This window comes from Syngnathus leptorhynchus, chromosome 15, assembly GCF_054491065.1.
Source record: "Syngnathus leptorhynchus isolate UIUO chromosome 15, UIUO_Slep, whole genome shotgun sequence".
Taxonomy (NCBI): Eukaryota; Metazoa; Chordata; class Actinopteri; order Syngnathiformes; family Syngnathidae; genus Syngnathus; species Syngnathus leptorhynchus.
Genome location: NC_141209.1, coordinates 682,887 through 698,745, shown reverse-complemented (window position 1 = coordinate 698,745; position 15,859 = coordinate 682,887). Strand labels below are relative to the sequence as shown.

The 15,859-nt window shown below is 49.6% G+C and overlaps 5 protein-coding genes across 6 annotated transcripts; 2 read left to right on the top strand and 3 right to left on the bottom strand.

Moving 5' to 3' along the window:
• The first annotated feature begins 506 nt into the window (after positions 1–506).
• On the top strand, positions 507–4,651 carry bend3 (BEN domain containing 3). Its single transcript, XM_085932087.1, has 5 exons — positions 507–640; positions 1,184–1,247; positions 1,464–1,518; positions 1,600–1,772; positions 1,885–4,651. The coding sequence occupies exons 3-5, from the start codon at positions 1,467–1,469 to the stop codon at positions 4,063–4,065; spliced, it is 2,406 nt and encodes an 801-aa protein (XP_085788213.1). The 5' UTR covers positions 507–640; positions 1,184–1,247; positions 1,464–1,466; the 3' UTR covers positions 4,066–4,651.
• Positions 4,556–6,154, bottom strand: mtres1 (mitochondrial transcription rescue factor 1). 2 transcript variants are annotated; one of them, XM_085932100.1, is made up of 4 exons: positions 6,061–6,154; positions 5,336–5,768; positions 5,174–5,246; positions 4,556–5,026 (listed from the first exon to the last, which is right to left on the bottom strand). In XM_085932100.1, the coding sequence occupies exons 1-4, from the start codon at positions 6,077–6,079 to the stop codon at positions 4,844–4,846; spliced, it is 708 nt and encodes a 235-aa protein (XP_085788226.1). In that variant the 5' UTR covers positions 6,080–6,154; the 3' UTR covers positions 4,556–4,843. The 2 variants fall into 2 exon arrangements, with proteins under 2 accessions (XP_085788226.1, XP_085788227.1); XM_085932101.1 differs by having other exon boundaries at positions 5,336–5,762; positions 6,061–6,128.
• Positions 6,155–6,295: 141 nt separating this feature from the next.
• On the bottom strand, positions 6,296–10,035 carry tmem151bb (transmembrane protein 151Bb). Its single transcript, XM_085932089.1, has 2 exons — positions 9,717–10,035; positions 6,296–9,356 (listed from the first exon to the last, which is right to left on the bottom strand). The coding sequence occupies exons 1-2, from the start codon at positions 9,837–9,839 to the stop codon at positions 7,947–7,949; spliced, it is 1,533 nt and encodes a 510-aa protein (XP_085788215.1). The 5' UTR covers positions 9,840–10,035; the 3' UTR covers positions 6,296–7,946.
• Positions 6,534–15,853, top strand: utp25 (UTP25 small subunit processor component). Its single transcript, XM_085932088.1, has 13 exons — positions 6,534–6,548; positions 12,180–12,353; positions 12,499–12,538; positions 12,659–12,830; positions 12,905–13,141; positions 13,264–13,352; positions 13,431–13,841; positions 13,955–14,171; positions 14,250–14,452; positions 14,511–14,693; positions 14,761–14,870; positions 14,949–15,194; positions 15,484–15,853. Exons 2-13 carry the CDS (start codon positions 12,253–12,255, stop codon positions 15,737–15,739), a joined length of 2,265 nt encoding a protein of 754 aa, XP_085788214.1. The 5' UTR covers positions 6,534–6,548; positions 12,180–12,252; the 3' UTR covers positions 15,740–15,853.
• Positions 11,053–12,071, bottom strand: grxcr1b (glutaredoxin and cysteine rich domain containing 1 b). Its single transcript, XM_085932102.1, has 2 exons — positions 11,269–12,071; positions 11,053–11,137 (listed from the first exon to the last, which is right to left on the bottom strand). Exons 1-2 carry the CDS (start codon positions 11,662–11,664, stop codon positions 11,093–11,095), a joined length of 441 nt encoding a protein of 146 aa, XP_085788228.1. The 5' UTR covers positions 11,665–12,071; the 3' UTR covers positions 11,053–11,092.
• Positions 15,854–15,859: the final 6 nt, after the last annotated feature.

Here is a 15,859-nt window from a genome sequence, read left to right as displayed (position 1 = left end):
GTACACTTGTTTTCAATAGGAAGGGATTAAGATTTTCCCCAGCACAGATGAATCAAACTGTTACTACACGCTCTCGCCACTTGAGGTCGCTACTTCCCCTATATTTAATATGAAGTCCCCGTTTTGTGTACGAATATGTAGCCAGTCTCATTGACAAAATTGTTGGTATCCCTCCGTTATGGAAGAACAAAAACTGCGTAAATGAATGTAGAAATAAATAGTGAATGACGCGTTTGGATGGATGTTACAATTCTATTTTCAACATTTTCATTTTTCAATCAATTCTATATTATTGCATTGAAAATTTGAATCCAAAGTAAATCTTATATATTATATTTGTATTGCATTTATTTTATTTTTTTATGTATGCAAGAAAATGCACATGGCTAATGAAGGTAGGTCGAATGTGTTTTACTGTCAATTTCGTAAGAGCAAAATTGCAGTGTCGTAGAAATGATCGATTACCTATCTGTACGGAAGTGACACAGGCGCCGTAATGGAACGTAACGTGACGTATAAAGACGTCACGCGAGAAATCACAGGAGTGGAGCGACAGGGGGAAATCATGAACAACAACCGTTATACGCAACGCAAGACCTTGTGCAAAAACATCCAGACAGGATTGCACGCACTCGTGAAGGTGAGCGAGCGTTAGTCTGACATTTCTCCTTTCCTTTGTTTTTTTTTCGAACCCACTACTGTTTGGTGAAATTAGCTTTAGCAGGACGAGTTGCTTGACGCAAACACCGCGGCGTCACTCCAATTCACACATCACTGCTCGCTCTCTCGCTCGGTGGGCATGAAAAGAAGAAATAACGGTGCGTGCGTGCGTGCGTGGCTGCCTCTGCCAACAAACGGACGCTTCTTTCCTTCCCGTTCTGCAAGATTGCTTTGGTACGGGCGAAGGAATCCGGAAGTAGTGACGAAGTCGCGTCACGGCAGTGAGTCAATGACAAATGATGTGATCACACGCCGTGCGGTGCCGTACCGTAGCGTACCGTAGCGTGCACTATGTCACTGTGCTGGCGTGCGCAGCAACATCGACAAGTGAACGCCTTATTCCATGACATGATGTGCCACGTCTGTGTTCCATATCCACTAATATTCGGCCATGTGTCCGTCGGTGCAAGACAATACATCACCGCTTCCTCGTCTTTGTTGCTTGCCCCCCCCCCCCCCACAGTTCTGCGACGCAGGCCAAAGAACCATGTAGCTGCCTTTCCAAAGCCCCCTGGAACACTGTACAGGTGAGCAAAGAAAACGTTGCACTCCAATTGGAAACAACAAGCACAAAAAAAGGATGTACAAATACATTTACAGCTGCACTTTGGTTGAACTGTTTGTGCAACGTGTTGTGGAATGAAGCCATACACTTCCCGCTTCAACGAGATATCGCTATTGATTGATTATTCATTTCCCTACGTGGCGTCCTTCACCGTACACACCGCATTATTGTTTTGTAGGCTATGAATTCCTCCAAGTATGGGGAAGTTTCAGATGAAAAAATGCTTGAAAAAGGTAAGCATCTTTTCAAAAACCCTCACTCATCTGTCGTATTGATAACCGCAATGTCCAACGCTTATCCGCTCGTATTGGCAGAACCCAAGCCCGGTAAAAAAGACCAGACCGAGGACTTGGCTTTCTGCGAGGCTCTCGGAGAGCGCGGCCGAGCTGGATCTCCCGGGACCGCCGAGGGCGCTAAACGAACTTCTTCCCAAATGGAACCGGACTCCGAGTTGTCAAGTGGCAAGAGAGTCCGGGTCGCAGGCGAGGTGAGCGTCAAAGCACTTTAAAAGCAGCTTCGATGATCATCAAATGTTTTTGATGGCAATTTCAATCCCAAAAGGGGCACATTGTTTTCATGCGCTCATTTGCTTGCTCTAGATGAGGCGCCACTCGGCAGATGACAGCGCCAGACACCAACCTCTGTGTCTGAGTACAAACGGGGACAACCTTCACGGCAAATCCAGAGTTTCTTATCGGAAGCCCCTCTTCGGTATCTCCCACAGAATCTTGGAGAAGAAGAACACGCAAAACGTCGAGCAACAAGCGGGCCAAAGTCCCGGACATCAGCTCAGCTCCAGCGGCCTCTTGTCCTCCACTCTCCTCGGTTTGCAGGAAAATGGCTCACCGGAGGCTTCTCCCGACTCGGGCGATTTGGCCCAAGCGTGGCCCGAGGACTCGGGCGTTTACCCTCTGATTGAAAAAATGTTCTTCATCCTCAACAGCCTCAGTTCCAGCATGACTCAGCTGCACAGCAAGGTGGACCTGCTGAGTCTGGAAGTCATGCGGATAAAGAAGCAGATCAAACCGGCGCAGACGGTGGCCGAGTTCCGGCCTCCTGCGGAGTATCTGCTGACCGGCGAAGAGTTGAATCCTCTGATGGAGCAGACGTCCAACGCCGGAGAGTTGGCCTGCCGCTTGCTGGTGCATCTCTTCCCCGAGCTGTTCCGAACCAAGGAGTGCGTGGCCGGCGAGAGGTCGCTGGAGTCCTTGCATTTGCAGCTGATCCGCAACTACGTGGAGGCTTGCTATCCCTCGGTCAAGAACAACGGCGTGTGGAAGGGAGAGTGCCTCCCTCAGGTCAACGACTTCTTGAATCGCTTCTGGGCCCAGAGGGACACGGAGAGCGCTCGGCTGCTCAGAAAGCAGCGGCGGACGGAAGGAGGAATCAAAGCCGAGCGCTCGCCGACCTATCGGCTCTTCCGAGACGAGCCCACGGGTCGGGGGGGGGGAGCGCTCTCGCAGGAGAACCGACAGGGCGGCTCGGTGGCCAACGACGGAGAGGCGGAGGAGCTGGACGAGCTCTCTTCCCCGGAGGACTTTGTCATTTTCCTCATGCATCGACTCTTCCCTGAGCTTTTTGAAGAGGGGACCAAGGCGCCGCCGGAAGGTTGCTTCAACAGCGCCGGTCAGCAGATTCTGGACTCGGACAGGATGGAAATCATCAAGAAGTACATGGAGAGCAATTTTCCCGACGTGCCCGAGGAGAGCTGGCTTCAGGTGTGCATTCAGCACATGGACGACACCTTTGACGCTCCTCGCAGCAACGGCAGCGAAGCCGAAACGACCAACGACGAGCGCTACGACCCGGCCGGCGCGTCCCAATGCGCCCTGAAGCTTCCGGAGACGTGCGACAACGAAAGGCCTTCGCGCAAGTCCAAAAAGTCGCTGCTGTCGCCCGTGGATTTTGACAATCTGGAGATCCCCGTCCCGGACTTTGCCGTTCCCCGCGAGTTCCTCCTGTCCAAGGAGCAGCTGAAGTGTAACTACGAATGCAGTTTGTCCATCGGCAACTTCGCCTCCCGGCTGCTGGTGCTCATGTTCCCTGAGCTCTTCACCCACGAGAACACGCGCAAGCTGTACAACTGCAGCGGCTCTCTGGGCAAAAAGCCGCTGGACCCCCGACGCGTCAACCTGATCCGCCATTACGTGCAGCTGGTCTACCCGCAGGCCAGGAACGACCGAGTGTGGACGCTGGAGTTTGTGGGCAAGCTGGACGAGCGGTGCCGGAGACGCGACACGGAGCAGAGGAGATCCTACCTGCAGCAGCAGCAGCGCAGAGTTCAGGACGCCGAGCAGGACTTTTTCCTGAGCCGGATCCGGCACCCGGACGGCGATCCGGAGATGCCCTCCTTACCTCCCGAGAAGAGCACCAAAGACTTTTGCAAAATCCCCCTGGACGAACTGATGGTTTCCAAACCCGAGTTCCCGGTTCCGCCGGCGTACCTCCTCTCGGACGCCGAGGTTCGGGAAATCGTGCAGCAGAGCCTTTCGGTGGGGAACTTTGCCGCCCGGCTGCTGGTGCGCCTTTTCCCCGAGCTCTTCACGCAGGAAAACCTGCGTCTGCAGTACAACCACTCGGGGGCCTGCAACAAGAAGCAGCTGGACCCGGCGCGCCTTCGACTCATTCGCCACTACGTGGAAACGGTCTATCCCGTGGACAAGATGGAGGAAGTCTGGCACTACGAGTGCGTGCCGAGCATCGACGAGCGCTGCCGGCGCCCCAATCGCAAGAAGTGTGACATTTTGAAGAAGGCCAAGAAGTCCAATTTGGTCTTGTAGTGGCAGCGCGCACGCACGCACGCACGCACGTACACACGCGCACACACACACACACACACACACCACACACACACACACACACACACACGTCATTTTTGCACAGCCCTATGCGCTTAACGTTCCAAAGCTGTCCTTTCTAGGATCAAGCCAACCTGTGGCGCTTCTATTTAAAAGGCCCAAACTGCTTCACTAACATTGTTGTAGCCTTCAACAGCACTCGTCTAGTTTTCTAAATGAGCAGAAATGTCACTTCCTGCTGTTAAGCCTTGTTCTAGAGGTTTAGATTAGAGAAAACAGTTGTTGAGCACTTGTTTCCAATAAAAATCACATGACACTTTGGGACTTAATACAGTTGAGTGTCAAAATGAAGTTGGTGTTATTTGCAAACAACTGCTTTTACTTTGGAAAACAATGACCACCAATCTTGTTTGAGGTCCGTTAAGTGTTGTTGTTTTTTTTTTACGTGATTGCTTAATGAAGTCATCAGTGAGGTATTTGAATACACTTTAATACCGGTTGAATCGATAGAATAATCCATTGTAAAAAGATTGGGCAGCGACAGCCCTAGCAGGCAGCGTACGATTGGGATCCGCCGCTTTGCCGACTGAAAACCATATCAGCGATAGTAACCCGGACAACTTCTCTTTCATTCAAGTCACGTCAAATATAAATGCTTCATCCAAGTGCTCATTTATGTTTTTCATGAACTGTTTTGTCTTCCATAACACTTTTTATCCCGGAGTTAAGTGCCTTACTTAGCCAAGCGTCAAGAATTTCATCAAGGCTTAAAGGCCTCATCTTTAGGTACTGCTATAAACTTCCAGCGCCTCAAAGAAACTTTGTACTTTTCTGCATTACTGGATTCCCCCAAAATCTTTTTCAGGACAACTCTCATTAAAGTAACAGTGTTGGAATCTTGGTTCTCTGCAATCACCAGGTCCAATGTGTCGCCAACTTTCACCTAAAGAAATGCACAAGACAAATGTCAGCACAAACAACACAACGGGGGGGGGGGGGGGGTGTGTGTGTGTGTGTGTGTGTGTGTGTGTGTGTGTGTGTGTGTGTGTGTGTGTGTGTGTGTGCGCGCAAGGTGCTGCCGAACACTCACAGTTTTACTTTTCTTGATAAGCCTTTGTCCATTTAATCGCAGCTTGTTGCTGTAGAAGCTCTCTTCAATTTTGCTGTTGAGAGAAAAACCATTGGACTTGACTGTTTTGAAGTATTTGCTCCCTTTGGCTTTTCATTTGACACGTGAATCTGTGAGACTTACTTGCGCGCCATGTCCAAGCCAGCCCTTAAAACCACATCATAACGGAAGGACTGCACATATTTCTCAAGGTCTTTATAGTCTTTTGGCATATTTGGAAGCTGGTCGGGCTGGTCCTCAGAATCACTGCTCTCTGGGTCCTTTTCTTCTTCTTCTTCTCGCGTTGGCTTGGAAGCACCTTTCTTCCTGTTGCTTTTGAACCTCAGCTGATGGATGGTCCACCTCCGAACGCCGCAGAGAGCCGGCCTGTGGCAGCCCAGTGTGGGGTAGGTGGAGCAACCCCACAGCTGGCGTGTATGGATAGTTCTGGGACACCATTCAGTCTGTGCAGGTCCATATCCAGCAGCCAGGAGATGACGCGGGTTCAGTCTTCCCAGTTGCCTCATGGCAAGAGCTTGTACCACCAACGTGTGCATGTTGGAGCTCCACCCTGTGACTTACAAGCCAAGGTATTGAGTGAGAAAATGGACATTTTTCTGCAGCCCCTGAAGGACTCGCGAGAGTAGCGCAACCTATTGGTGCTTAACATTTTCCTTGTTATTTAGATGGTCTTCCTGTAATCAAGTCTGATCGCCATCATCGAGGCTAACAGTTCATTCACGGTCGATCTTTCTTTTTAGTTTTAGCAGGTACCTATCGCAATTGAAAAACGCCCGCCAGTTTTGCTCAATCAATCTTTTAGTACTACTGCAGTAAAATGAAGCACGTTTGGTCAGTCGGTCACTCACCTAGAAAATAAGCTCTCATAGCTTGTTGCGGTAACAACAACGTCGTCTGAATCTGGCTGTTGTTTGTGTCGTCACATCAGCTGTCAGCCTTTAGTGCTGCCCTCTAGCGTTTGGGAAAGAATAGTGTGGCGTGGCAATTCCATCTTTTTTTAATCATCAAATTGTGATTTGCGTTGCAATTAGCTCTTTTTTAACATAACACAATTGTGATTTAACGTGTGAGAAAAGAACAATGAATGGGAAAGTTAAGACAAACACAAATACTCTACTGTACTGACATTTATTGCAGATATTATTTTCCAGCATAAGATAGAATTGCTTACATATTATGAGATAGAATCACCTTTAGCCTACAACAACGATGTCAATTTGTACAAGAAGTAACCAATTTGATTTGTTATACAACAGTGGTCCTCAATCTTTTTTTTTTCTCTCTCTCAGGCCCAGTACCAAATGAGCCAGTGGCACCATCGTTGTATCTTATGAGTGTAAGTACTTTTTGAAGTTTTTACATCAACATTCATGGTTAGTACAAGTGGTAGTCTATTGGGATTTCAAGTGCATAATATTGGTTTCTCAACACTGAAAATGATGTTTGCTTCATTATGTTCATCTCTTATATGTTATACCAAAAACATCAATAATATAAAACGCCAATGGTGTAAACTTAAGTGCACTAAAATATTTGCATTAATTGTATGTAAACTGTATTTGAATGGAGGATAGAATTGTGATTTTTTTTTCTGTACAGCTACATAATTGACATTTATTACATAATGTGCGCTGGTGGCTTACATTCACTTATGCTTATTAACCACACTGCATTAGGACATATTTATGCAACTGTGGTCATGGATTTGGTGTCCTGATGCTATTTTTTTTTGCAAATACATACACAGTGAGTGGAGATGTTTGATAGATACCATCATAACCGCTTCATCGTGTGATATGTAAACCTCTGTCTGCAAGATTCATGCAGATGCTATAACAGTTGACGGGTCGTTTTCAGATGGTGGTATAAAAACAATTTTTAAAAAAATCGCTTGAAGAGAATATATTTGAACCGACGTGACCTACAATAAGTTCAATGTCCAGTATGTTTGTATTGTATACCAAAGAGTGCAAAATGTAAACTTCCCACCTCCAAAATTGCTTCTTCTGCAAGCAATTATGTGGGGAATTTCCCAAAATAACAGTCAAAGTGAGAGAGGTTTTCAGAGGTGTACAGAGCAAACACAACTGGACTAGATTGTACAAAAGCGTGTAACCGGTCCGGGTTGCACGCCGTTGCGCCTCTTACTCAGAGGTCAGCTGGGACAGGCTACCGCCCGCAAGCCAAGGAAAAGCATTTTCAGTAATGGATGAGAGCAAGCGCATGCTATAGCACAATTTCCCGCCTCTCGGCTCATGCTGGCGAAAAACATTCTGAACAATGTGTACGTTTGATATTAGTCCTTCCGCGTCCCCTGGCCATAGCTAGCGTGCTCGCCGTGAAGCCAATGTGGCCAGTTAATGAAAGCAAATGAACTAAAAATGCCCGCAAGCGCTCGGTTGCTTGACTGATCGACTTGACTGGTTCATTCAAACGTTCTCCATTTGACCTTCCGCTTGACTTGGGGGTTTGCATTTATTGCTGGAGTTTCCAAGTAGAGCCACCATATGGACTAAGACTCTCTTGAAATTTGCCACGAGCACGTTCGGACGTTTTTGCGAGCGAGGTAACTGCAGCCAGCGCCAGCCACTTTACCGTTTACGGCATGAATCGGCAGCGTTAACAGTCTTCACGCATCACCGATCACGCTTATTGCTTTGTCGATTCACACATTCGGGAGGGATATCGGCATTTCTTTGCGTAGCTGACGTGCAAGCAGTGCTACGGATTTTCTTCACAGCGAGGTCTCCACACAAGAGCCGTTTCTGTGGAAGGACCTGTGGTTGTGGCAGTTCTCGCCGCAGTGGACGATCAGCACCGGGTAACACAGCGCGTCGTCGTAGTCCGGGGGTTCTTCGTCGTCGGCGGTGAGACGCTCCGAAAGACAGCGCGTGTTTTCGCTGGGACTTTCCTGCTCGTTCAAGCTGCCGCTCCTCCAAAAGCAGCTCCTTTGCGATCCGTAGCGTCGGGCCAGGGAGAAGCGGCTCCCGCTGAAGGGGATCCTGGAGCTGGCTCCCGTGCAGATGCTCAGGGCGCTTCTGGAGAAGACCGAGGAGCAACTGATAGCCCTGTGGCAGCGCTCGCAATTGTGCCGAACGCCGCCGAAGCCCGAGGCGCGCTGGGCCAGGTCCATGAGGCCCGCCTCCGAGTAACTGGGCACCAACTGCTGGTTGGAGCGAATGTGCCACTCCAGTTCCGTGCTGTCCACGGTGTTGACGCGAGGGATGCGTCGCCAATAGGGTCGGTCCTCGCAGGGCGTGGCCGGGATGTAATCGCGTCCAAAGAGTTTCTCCACGCGATAGTGGACGTAGGCGGTCCGGTACTCCGTGAACACTCGGAGAGGCCAGGAGAAGGTGAGGAAGGAGGCCAACCAGAAGACGTAACGGGACAGATACCAGGGGTGGCGCTCCGGGTCGGACAGAGCCACGACATATTCTTTCAGGTCAATGTTTTTCAGGTGCATGCCCTCCCTGGCCTCCATGTAGTCGTCCAGTCCCTCGTTGTCGGTGAAAAATCTGGCTCGCTGCGTCAGGTAGGAATTCTCAGACTCCACGTTGGCGAAGCTAAAACACTTGGTGAAACGCATCTTGGTGAGGGCAGACTTCTCCAGGCCCAGCAGCTGTTTGGAAACATCTTTGACGCCACAGTGAGCGTAGTCAAACTCGGCTTCTGCCACGTGAGTGTTGACGCGCTCGTGGTAAACCTGCGTACTGGTGTAGGCGTCGCCGTTGCGGTAGCGCGTGACTTGCCGGGTGCGCCGCACGTAGTGGTAGCTGATGGCCTTCCACCAGATGCAAGGTTTGGCTCGCTGCATTCTCTGGATTCGCTCGTAAACGCCGTCCACGTCGGCTTTGTGCTGCAGCTCGTTCTGCACGTGGCAGTGCCAGCATTCCACCAGGTAGACCAAGTAGAGCATGGCCAGCAGGGCCAGGGGGATGTAAATGTAGCCGTCCGAGCAGGGACTGTCGTGGTACATCATGGATTTGCCTTTGAAGGCGCTGTCAAAGGTCAGACGGGTCACCTCGGTCACGTGACACCAAACCATGGCTCCCACGCAGCCGTACATGAGAATGGAGAGGAGAAGGCATTTCCAGAAGGTCTCGCGGCATAGCGACTTGCTGAGCGATTGCTTGAGGGGTTTTTGCTGCGGCCAAAGAGGAAACAACGCAATCAATCCAAACTCGGAACATTTTTAGCGGTTACATTGGACTCCAGCAGTCAGTGAGTTGCTTCAGGTATATTGGCGGAGGAGGGAAATGGTATCTCTTTCATGTGGACTGGATCTAGATAGCATTTAGTACGGGGACAGTCATGCACACAGCTAATTTAAAAGAATTGTCAAGCAAGGAAAAGTAGCAGTGCCTATTGATTTATTGATAGGGATTTTTTTTTTTTTTTTCATTGTTTATACTGTCTTTCTGTGAAAACACATTAGCATCGCGAGACGTAAACGCATGCACATGCTTTGGTTTCCATTCCCGAAAATACAAGATGAAGAACATACCTCCTCCCTGCTGTCTTCTTCAAGCGCGACGGTGGTGGTGGTGTTGTTGGTGTTGGTGGTGGCGGCGGTGGCGGCGGCGGCGGCGCTTTCACTGGCAGTCGCAGCCGACGCCGGAGGAGACATGATGCTGATCGGCGATTGATGATGATGATGATGACAGGGCGTGGAATACCTCGCTAATGCACACTTGTCATGCCCGCTCCTAGAGCTCGGGGTAAGCAAGGAAAAAGCTCAAGACGCATCTTGGAGCCACCGATGTGAATGCGGTAGCTCGAAAAAGCATACGCGCATGTGTGTGTGCGAGGGGAAGCCCGCATCCCAAACTCCCCCCGACCCGATCCGACCCGACCCGACCCGATCCGACCCGACCCCCCTCTACGGTGTGCCGCAGTAACCCGAGAGCAAATCGGCGTCGGCTTCTTATGGCTGTAGTTCCGGAGCGCCGATTGTTTTGCAGACGATGGACGGTTGGCAGGGCTGCGCTGCTCTGCTCTGCTCTGCTCTGCTCTGCTCTGCTCTGCGCTGCGCTGCTCTGCTCTGCTCTGCTCTGCTCTGCTCTGCTCTGCTCTGCTCTGCTCTGCTCTGCTCTGCTCTGCTCTGCTCTGCTCTGCTCTGCTCTGCTCTGCTCTGCTCTGCTCTGCTCTGCTCTGCTCTGCTCTGCTCTGCTCTGCTCTGCTCTGCTCTGCTCTGCTCTGCTCTGCTCTGCTCTGCTCTGCTCTGCTCTGCTCTGCTCTGCTCTGCTCTGCTCTGCTCTGCTCTGCTCTGCTCTGCTCTGCTCTGCTCTGCTCTGCTCTGCTCTGCTCTGCTCTGCTCTGCTCTGCTCTGCTCTGCTCTGCTCTGCTCTGCTCTGCTCTGCTCTGCTCTGCTCTGCTCTGCTCTGCTCTGCTCTGCTCTGCTCTGCTCTGCTCTGCTCTGCTCTGCTCTGCTCTGCTCTGCTCTGCTCTGGTGGCTTCCGAAAGGGCCAGGTAGCCCGCCCACACGGTGAGTGAGAGCAGGAATGTTGCAGAAATCACTTAAAGGGAAAGCAGCCGCACCTCCCAACACACGGATGAACTTTTATTTAACACACTTTGATTGATTGATTTTGTAGAACCCGAGTTGGCCAACCCCTCTGTCACCCAAAGCGAAAATGTATTTTGGATTCTTCTATTTCTGCCAGTATAATGAATTGATGGTCATTCATACGCCTACCCCAAAACCAGTGCAGCAATCTTTACCCATCGTCAACATTCCAAGTGATGAAGCATAAAGTGGCCTACTAAAAGTAACCAAAACTAACATCACAAATCAATGGAAATGCCAGCAGTCAGTGAAACATTGATTTATTTTGTCTACACGTGAAAGCAACTGTTTGTCTTTCTGAAATTGGAAAAGATCTAATCTTTTTCCCAAGGTCTCCTTTTCTGATGATGTAGTGGTCCCTTAAAGAAAGACAGACAGACAGACAGACAGACAGAATATACACGTTATGGCTGCATCTGAAAGACAACTGTCATTCTTATGCAAAGATCCCAATGGCCATGTGGCCAATAATGATGAATGATCGACTTACTGAATACATTTTGGAGAGGTTGTTGAAAAGCACTTGGCCCGCGCTGACTTTGTTCCTCACGCCTCTTATGGTTCCATTTTTGCTGCAGATATTGAGCCGCGTGTTGCTGAAGAGCGTCTCTTTCTTGGCACTAGCATACAAAAGCAGGTCATCAGGTTGGCCATCATTCTCCTCCATTGACGAGTCACCCAGCAGGCCTTTAAGGTGGCCGTTGGCCTCGCTCGAGACCCTCTGGCGCGCCCCCGGAGCGCCGCTGCTGTCCGCTGGCTCAGACGCTGACCCGCACCACGGGCTCTCATCCTTGAACACCTCAGCCAACACACGTCCACTATTGGCGGACGCGACTCTGAACCTAACCGTCCTCACGGTCTCCTGTTTCACTTTGGAGCCCTCCATTGAAACAGCAAAATACTTTACATTTCACGGCCCGGACGACACCAGCGGACATATTCTTTCAGCCTGAGCCGCGGCTAATTGCTGCGCGATTATCATACAAAAACATCCCGACGTGCCAAAATGAACCGAAAATACTCGACACCAAACTGTTCAATAATGAAGGAGTCTCTGTCATGGCAACAGCTAAAAGAGGCAAAGTGTCGAGTGATACATATCAAGATGTTCAATAATTGACGGGTAGTCTTCAAGCAGCAGATATCTGTGTCTCGTCTTTAAATAGACATCCGAGCAAAGGTGTGATAAGCTGGCACTGAGGAAAAATTAAAAGGAACTACCTGAAATTGCTCAGTAAACACGACACATTATGAAATTCACACAAGTAAATCATATTCTCAATAATAATAATAATAGAATTAATCGTTTTCCTTCATTCATCGATATCGATGTGAAGAGACGTGTATTACCTTCTGAATGATACGTAGTGTCTGACCTGTAATTCTACTCCACTACTGTAGATGGCAGTAGCTCGCAGCGAATCTACATTCGCCAACAAACAAGTCCGAAATTCACGTGGGGCAGAGTGTCAACATGGGGAGAAAAAGACACAACAAACCACTTTTTAGCAGTTTGTCCAAAAAACAGAAGAAACACTTGAAAGAGTTTGGAGAGGAGCATCCCTTTCACGACGTGTAAGTTGCAACGGAAACGTCTCGTGGTGTGAAAGTGGAAGATTCTTTGTCAACTAGCTAAGCGACGGAGCCACAAGCTCGCTTTCCTAAATATTACAAACATCAAACGGTGTAATTGCCTTTTCTTGATGCCTTCCTTTCACAGAGTCAATGAGAAATCTGAAAGGACTCAAATCGTCAAACTGGTAAGTGATGTGACTCCCTTGTATTTTGGATCATCGCGTTCACTGCAGCCACAGTACTGCATTTGAAATGTCATTGAGGCTGACGGAAAATATATGCCTGCTGATATTTCAACATCGAAGGTACCAAGCCCAGAACACTCTGATGCTGAGCTGGATGATTTGGAGGAGGATATTGAGGACCAAGAGCAGAAAACAGCCTATCAGAAACTTCTTTCGACCCTTAGTCAACCCGACCACAATGACCAAAGTGAAGAGGACAGCAGCACTGATGAAGAGGAGCTTGTTGATGAAGGCACGTAATAGCCATGCTAATAAGCACATAGACCATAATCATAACTATTGGACTAAATGACGTGGCGTTTGCAGAAAACCGTGCTGACCAAGATGATGGCGTCGAAGAGGCTGAGGAGGAGGAAGAAGAACTCGAGGAGTCCGGTGTAGGCCTTTCTCAGTCACCAGAAGGCGAGGAGGAGGCGGCGGCGGCAGCAGGGAATGAAGAATTCATTGACAAGGAAAATGAGTCCCAATTCTGCCTGGAGACCAACTTGACTGATGAAAAGGGACAAGAGAACATTGAGGATGACATTGCTGAACGAGACAAAGGTGAGGTGCCATAAATAAACAACCTGTGGACAGACATTGGCTTTTTGTAGACTTAACCAAAGTGATTTGACATTTTCAAAAGTTGGAAGCAAAGTACAAAAACAGGTGCTTTGAATTTCCAGATATGTTTTGCCAGCATTTGGACACAGAGTTGAGTGAAGATGATGTGCAAACCATTACATCAGGCACCAAAGCAAAGACTCCGATCACGGTACTCACTTTGGTGCAATTTGGGAGCTTTTGGTGAGCTTTTTATAAATAGTCCTTTCTTTTGTTTTGCTGAACCTAGTGGCCAAAATTGGGCTCACTTCTTTGCGTCACACCCTTGGAGAGTTTCGGCCCCATCCGCTCGTACAAAGACACCGAGCCCCCCGCTTTCCACAAACTCTTGGAAGCCAGTGGGAAGAACATCAACGTGTCCGGAAGTTCCACGGAGAAAGCCCAGGAGACGAGCCCTCTCCAGTTGGAGCTGTTGGCTCTCATGGGAACCTACAAAGACCTCTACTATCCCGAGAGCTGCCCTTTGAAAGTGGGCTCGCGGGTCCGAAGCGCCTACTGCCTCCATGTTCTCAACCACGTGCTGAAAGCCAACTCCCGCGTCTTGGCTCACAACGCTCGGCTCAAAGAGCGTCAGCAGCAGGCTAAGCGCGGAGAGGTGTTACAAGATGAACCCAGAGACCAAGGTCTAACCCGACCCAAGGTAAACCTGGCCGACGCTTGCTCTTAAAAGGCAGAAGAAGACGTATCCTTAGCCATTGAGTCATGTTCGACGAATCCTGCGTGACTTCAAAGTATGATCTCGCAACGTGGCAGGTCCTGATTCTTGTGCCGTTCCGAGGCGGAGCGCTCCGCGTGGTCCAAACTCTCATCAGTCTGCTGGAGAGCAAAGGCAAGAAGATGGTGGTCAGCAACAAGAAGCGCTTCAAAGACGAGTTCGGAGAGGCTCCGGGTGACAAAGCGGTTAATCTGCGCAGACCGGACGATTACCACGCCACCTTCTGCGGCAACGTGGACGATCACTTCAGGATCGGTGCGGCTCGTCCGCCTTGGCTAGCTCACCTTTTTGACGTTGTGTCTGATGCCGGGCTCGCTCTCCCCGCGTCTCCAGGTGTCTCCATAATCAAGGGCAACATGCGGCTCTTCTCGCCCTTCTACTCATCGGACATCATCATCGCTTCTCCGCTGGGCCTGCGCACGGTCATGGGAGTGGAAGGAGAATACAACAGGGACTTTGACTTCCTCTCCTCCATCCAGATACTTGTCGTGGACAAGGCTGACGTCTTCCTGATGCAGAACTGGGAACACGTCTTGGTAGGGATAGCGTCACGTGTCGGCCGTTCCGTTCTTCAATATGTTCTCCCTTCACCAGCACGTGATGAAGCACATGAACCTGCAGCCACTGGACTCGCACGGAGTGGACTTTTCCAGGGTGCGAATGTGGAATCTCAACAACTGGGCCAGACATTACCGGCAAACGCTCGTGTTCAGTTCCATCCCGGAGCCTCAGATCAACAACATCCTCACCAAGCAGTGTGTCAACTACCGCGGACAGGTTCTGCCTTTCACTCAATTTCCCAAATGGCTGTGCTTCATTTTACGCTGGCGTGACATTCCCGCAGATTTCGGTCAAGAACGTCCCCACGACAGGCTCCATATGCCAAGTTCTCGTTCAGCTGCCCCACGTCTTCCAGATGTTCTCCTCGGATAGCTTCCTGAATCACGACGCGAGGTAGGGTCAAACCCAGCATCGATTTTTTTCCAAAGTGATTTCTTTCTTTCTTTTTTTGTGTGTGTCTGCTCCCTGTAGGTTTCACTTCTTTGTGGATAAAGTGCTGCCTCAGTACCGGGACTCAGTCATGTCGCACACCTTGATCTACATTCCGTCTTACTTTGACTTTGTACGGTTGCGCAACTACATGAAGAAACAGGAAATGAGCTTCGCAAGCGTGTGCGAATATTCCCGCAAATCCGAGATGTGTCGAGCGAGGCATTTTTTCCAGAAGGGTGATAAACACTTCATGCTTTTTACGGAACGCTTCCACTTCTACAAGCGGTGAGTGCTGTCGCTTTTGTGGACTTCCGAAAATGGAAAACCTACACAACACAAAGCCAATTTATTTTCTTATCTTCATATCTAGTATAAAAGGAAAATCGGTGGAATGTGAATCGAATCATACTACAGTTCCAGTTCCGTTTGTCTCTTTCCCAATGGGGAACACGCCTTTCATTTTATTACCTGTGACAATACGTAACTCAGTTAATGATGATTTAGTGCGATTGATATTGTGATATCCAAAAACAATGTTGGTGTTTTTTCTCCCCCTCTCTCTCTCTCTCTTCAGGTACACCATCAAAGGAATTCAGAATCTGATATTTTATGGCCTTCCCTCCTTCCCGCACTTCTACAGTGAGGTGTGTAACATGCTGGCAGCGGGGGCTCAGGGACAGGAAGCCAGTTGGACGTGCACGGCCCTCTATTCCCGCTTTGACGCCCACAAGCTGGCTGCCATCGCCGGTGCCCAGCGAGCCGCACAGATGCTGCACTCCAACAAAAGCCTTCACCTCTTTGTTACAGGAGGTGACGATAAATCCTCCTGAATGCGCCGTGGGCCATAAACGACGTCATTTGACTTGTTGGTATTATTGCTGCAATTTCATTTTCACTCAGATGTTTGCAAATAAATCTTTGACTGGCACACTGTGGTTTGTGCATCCCAG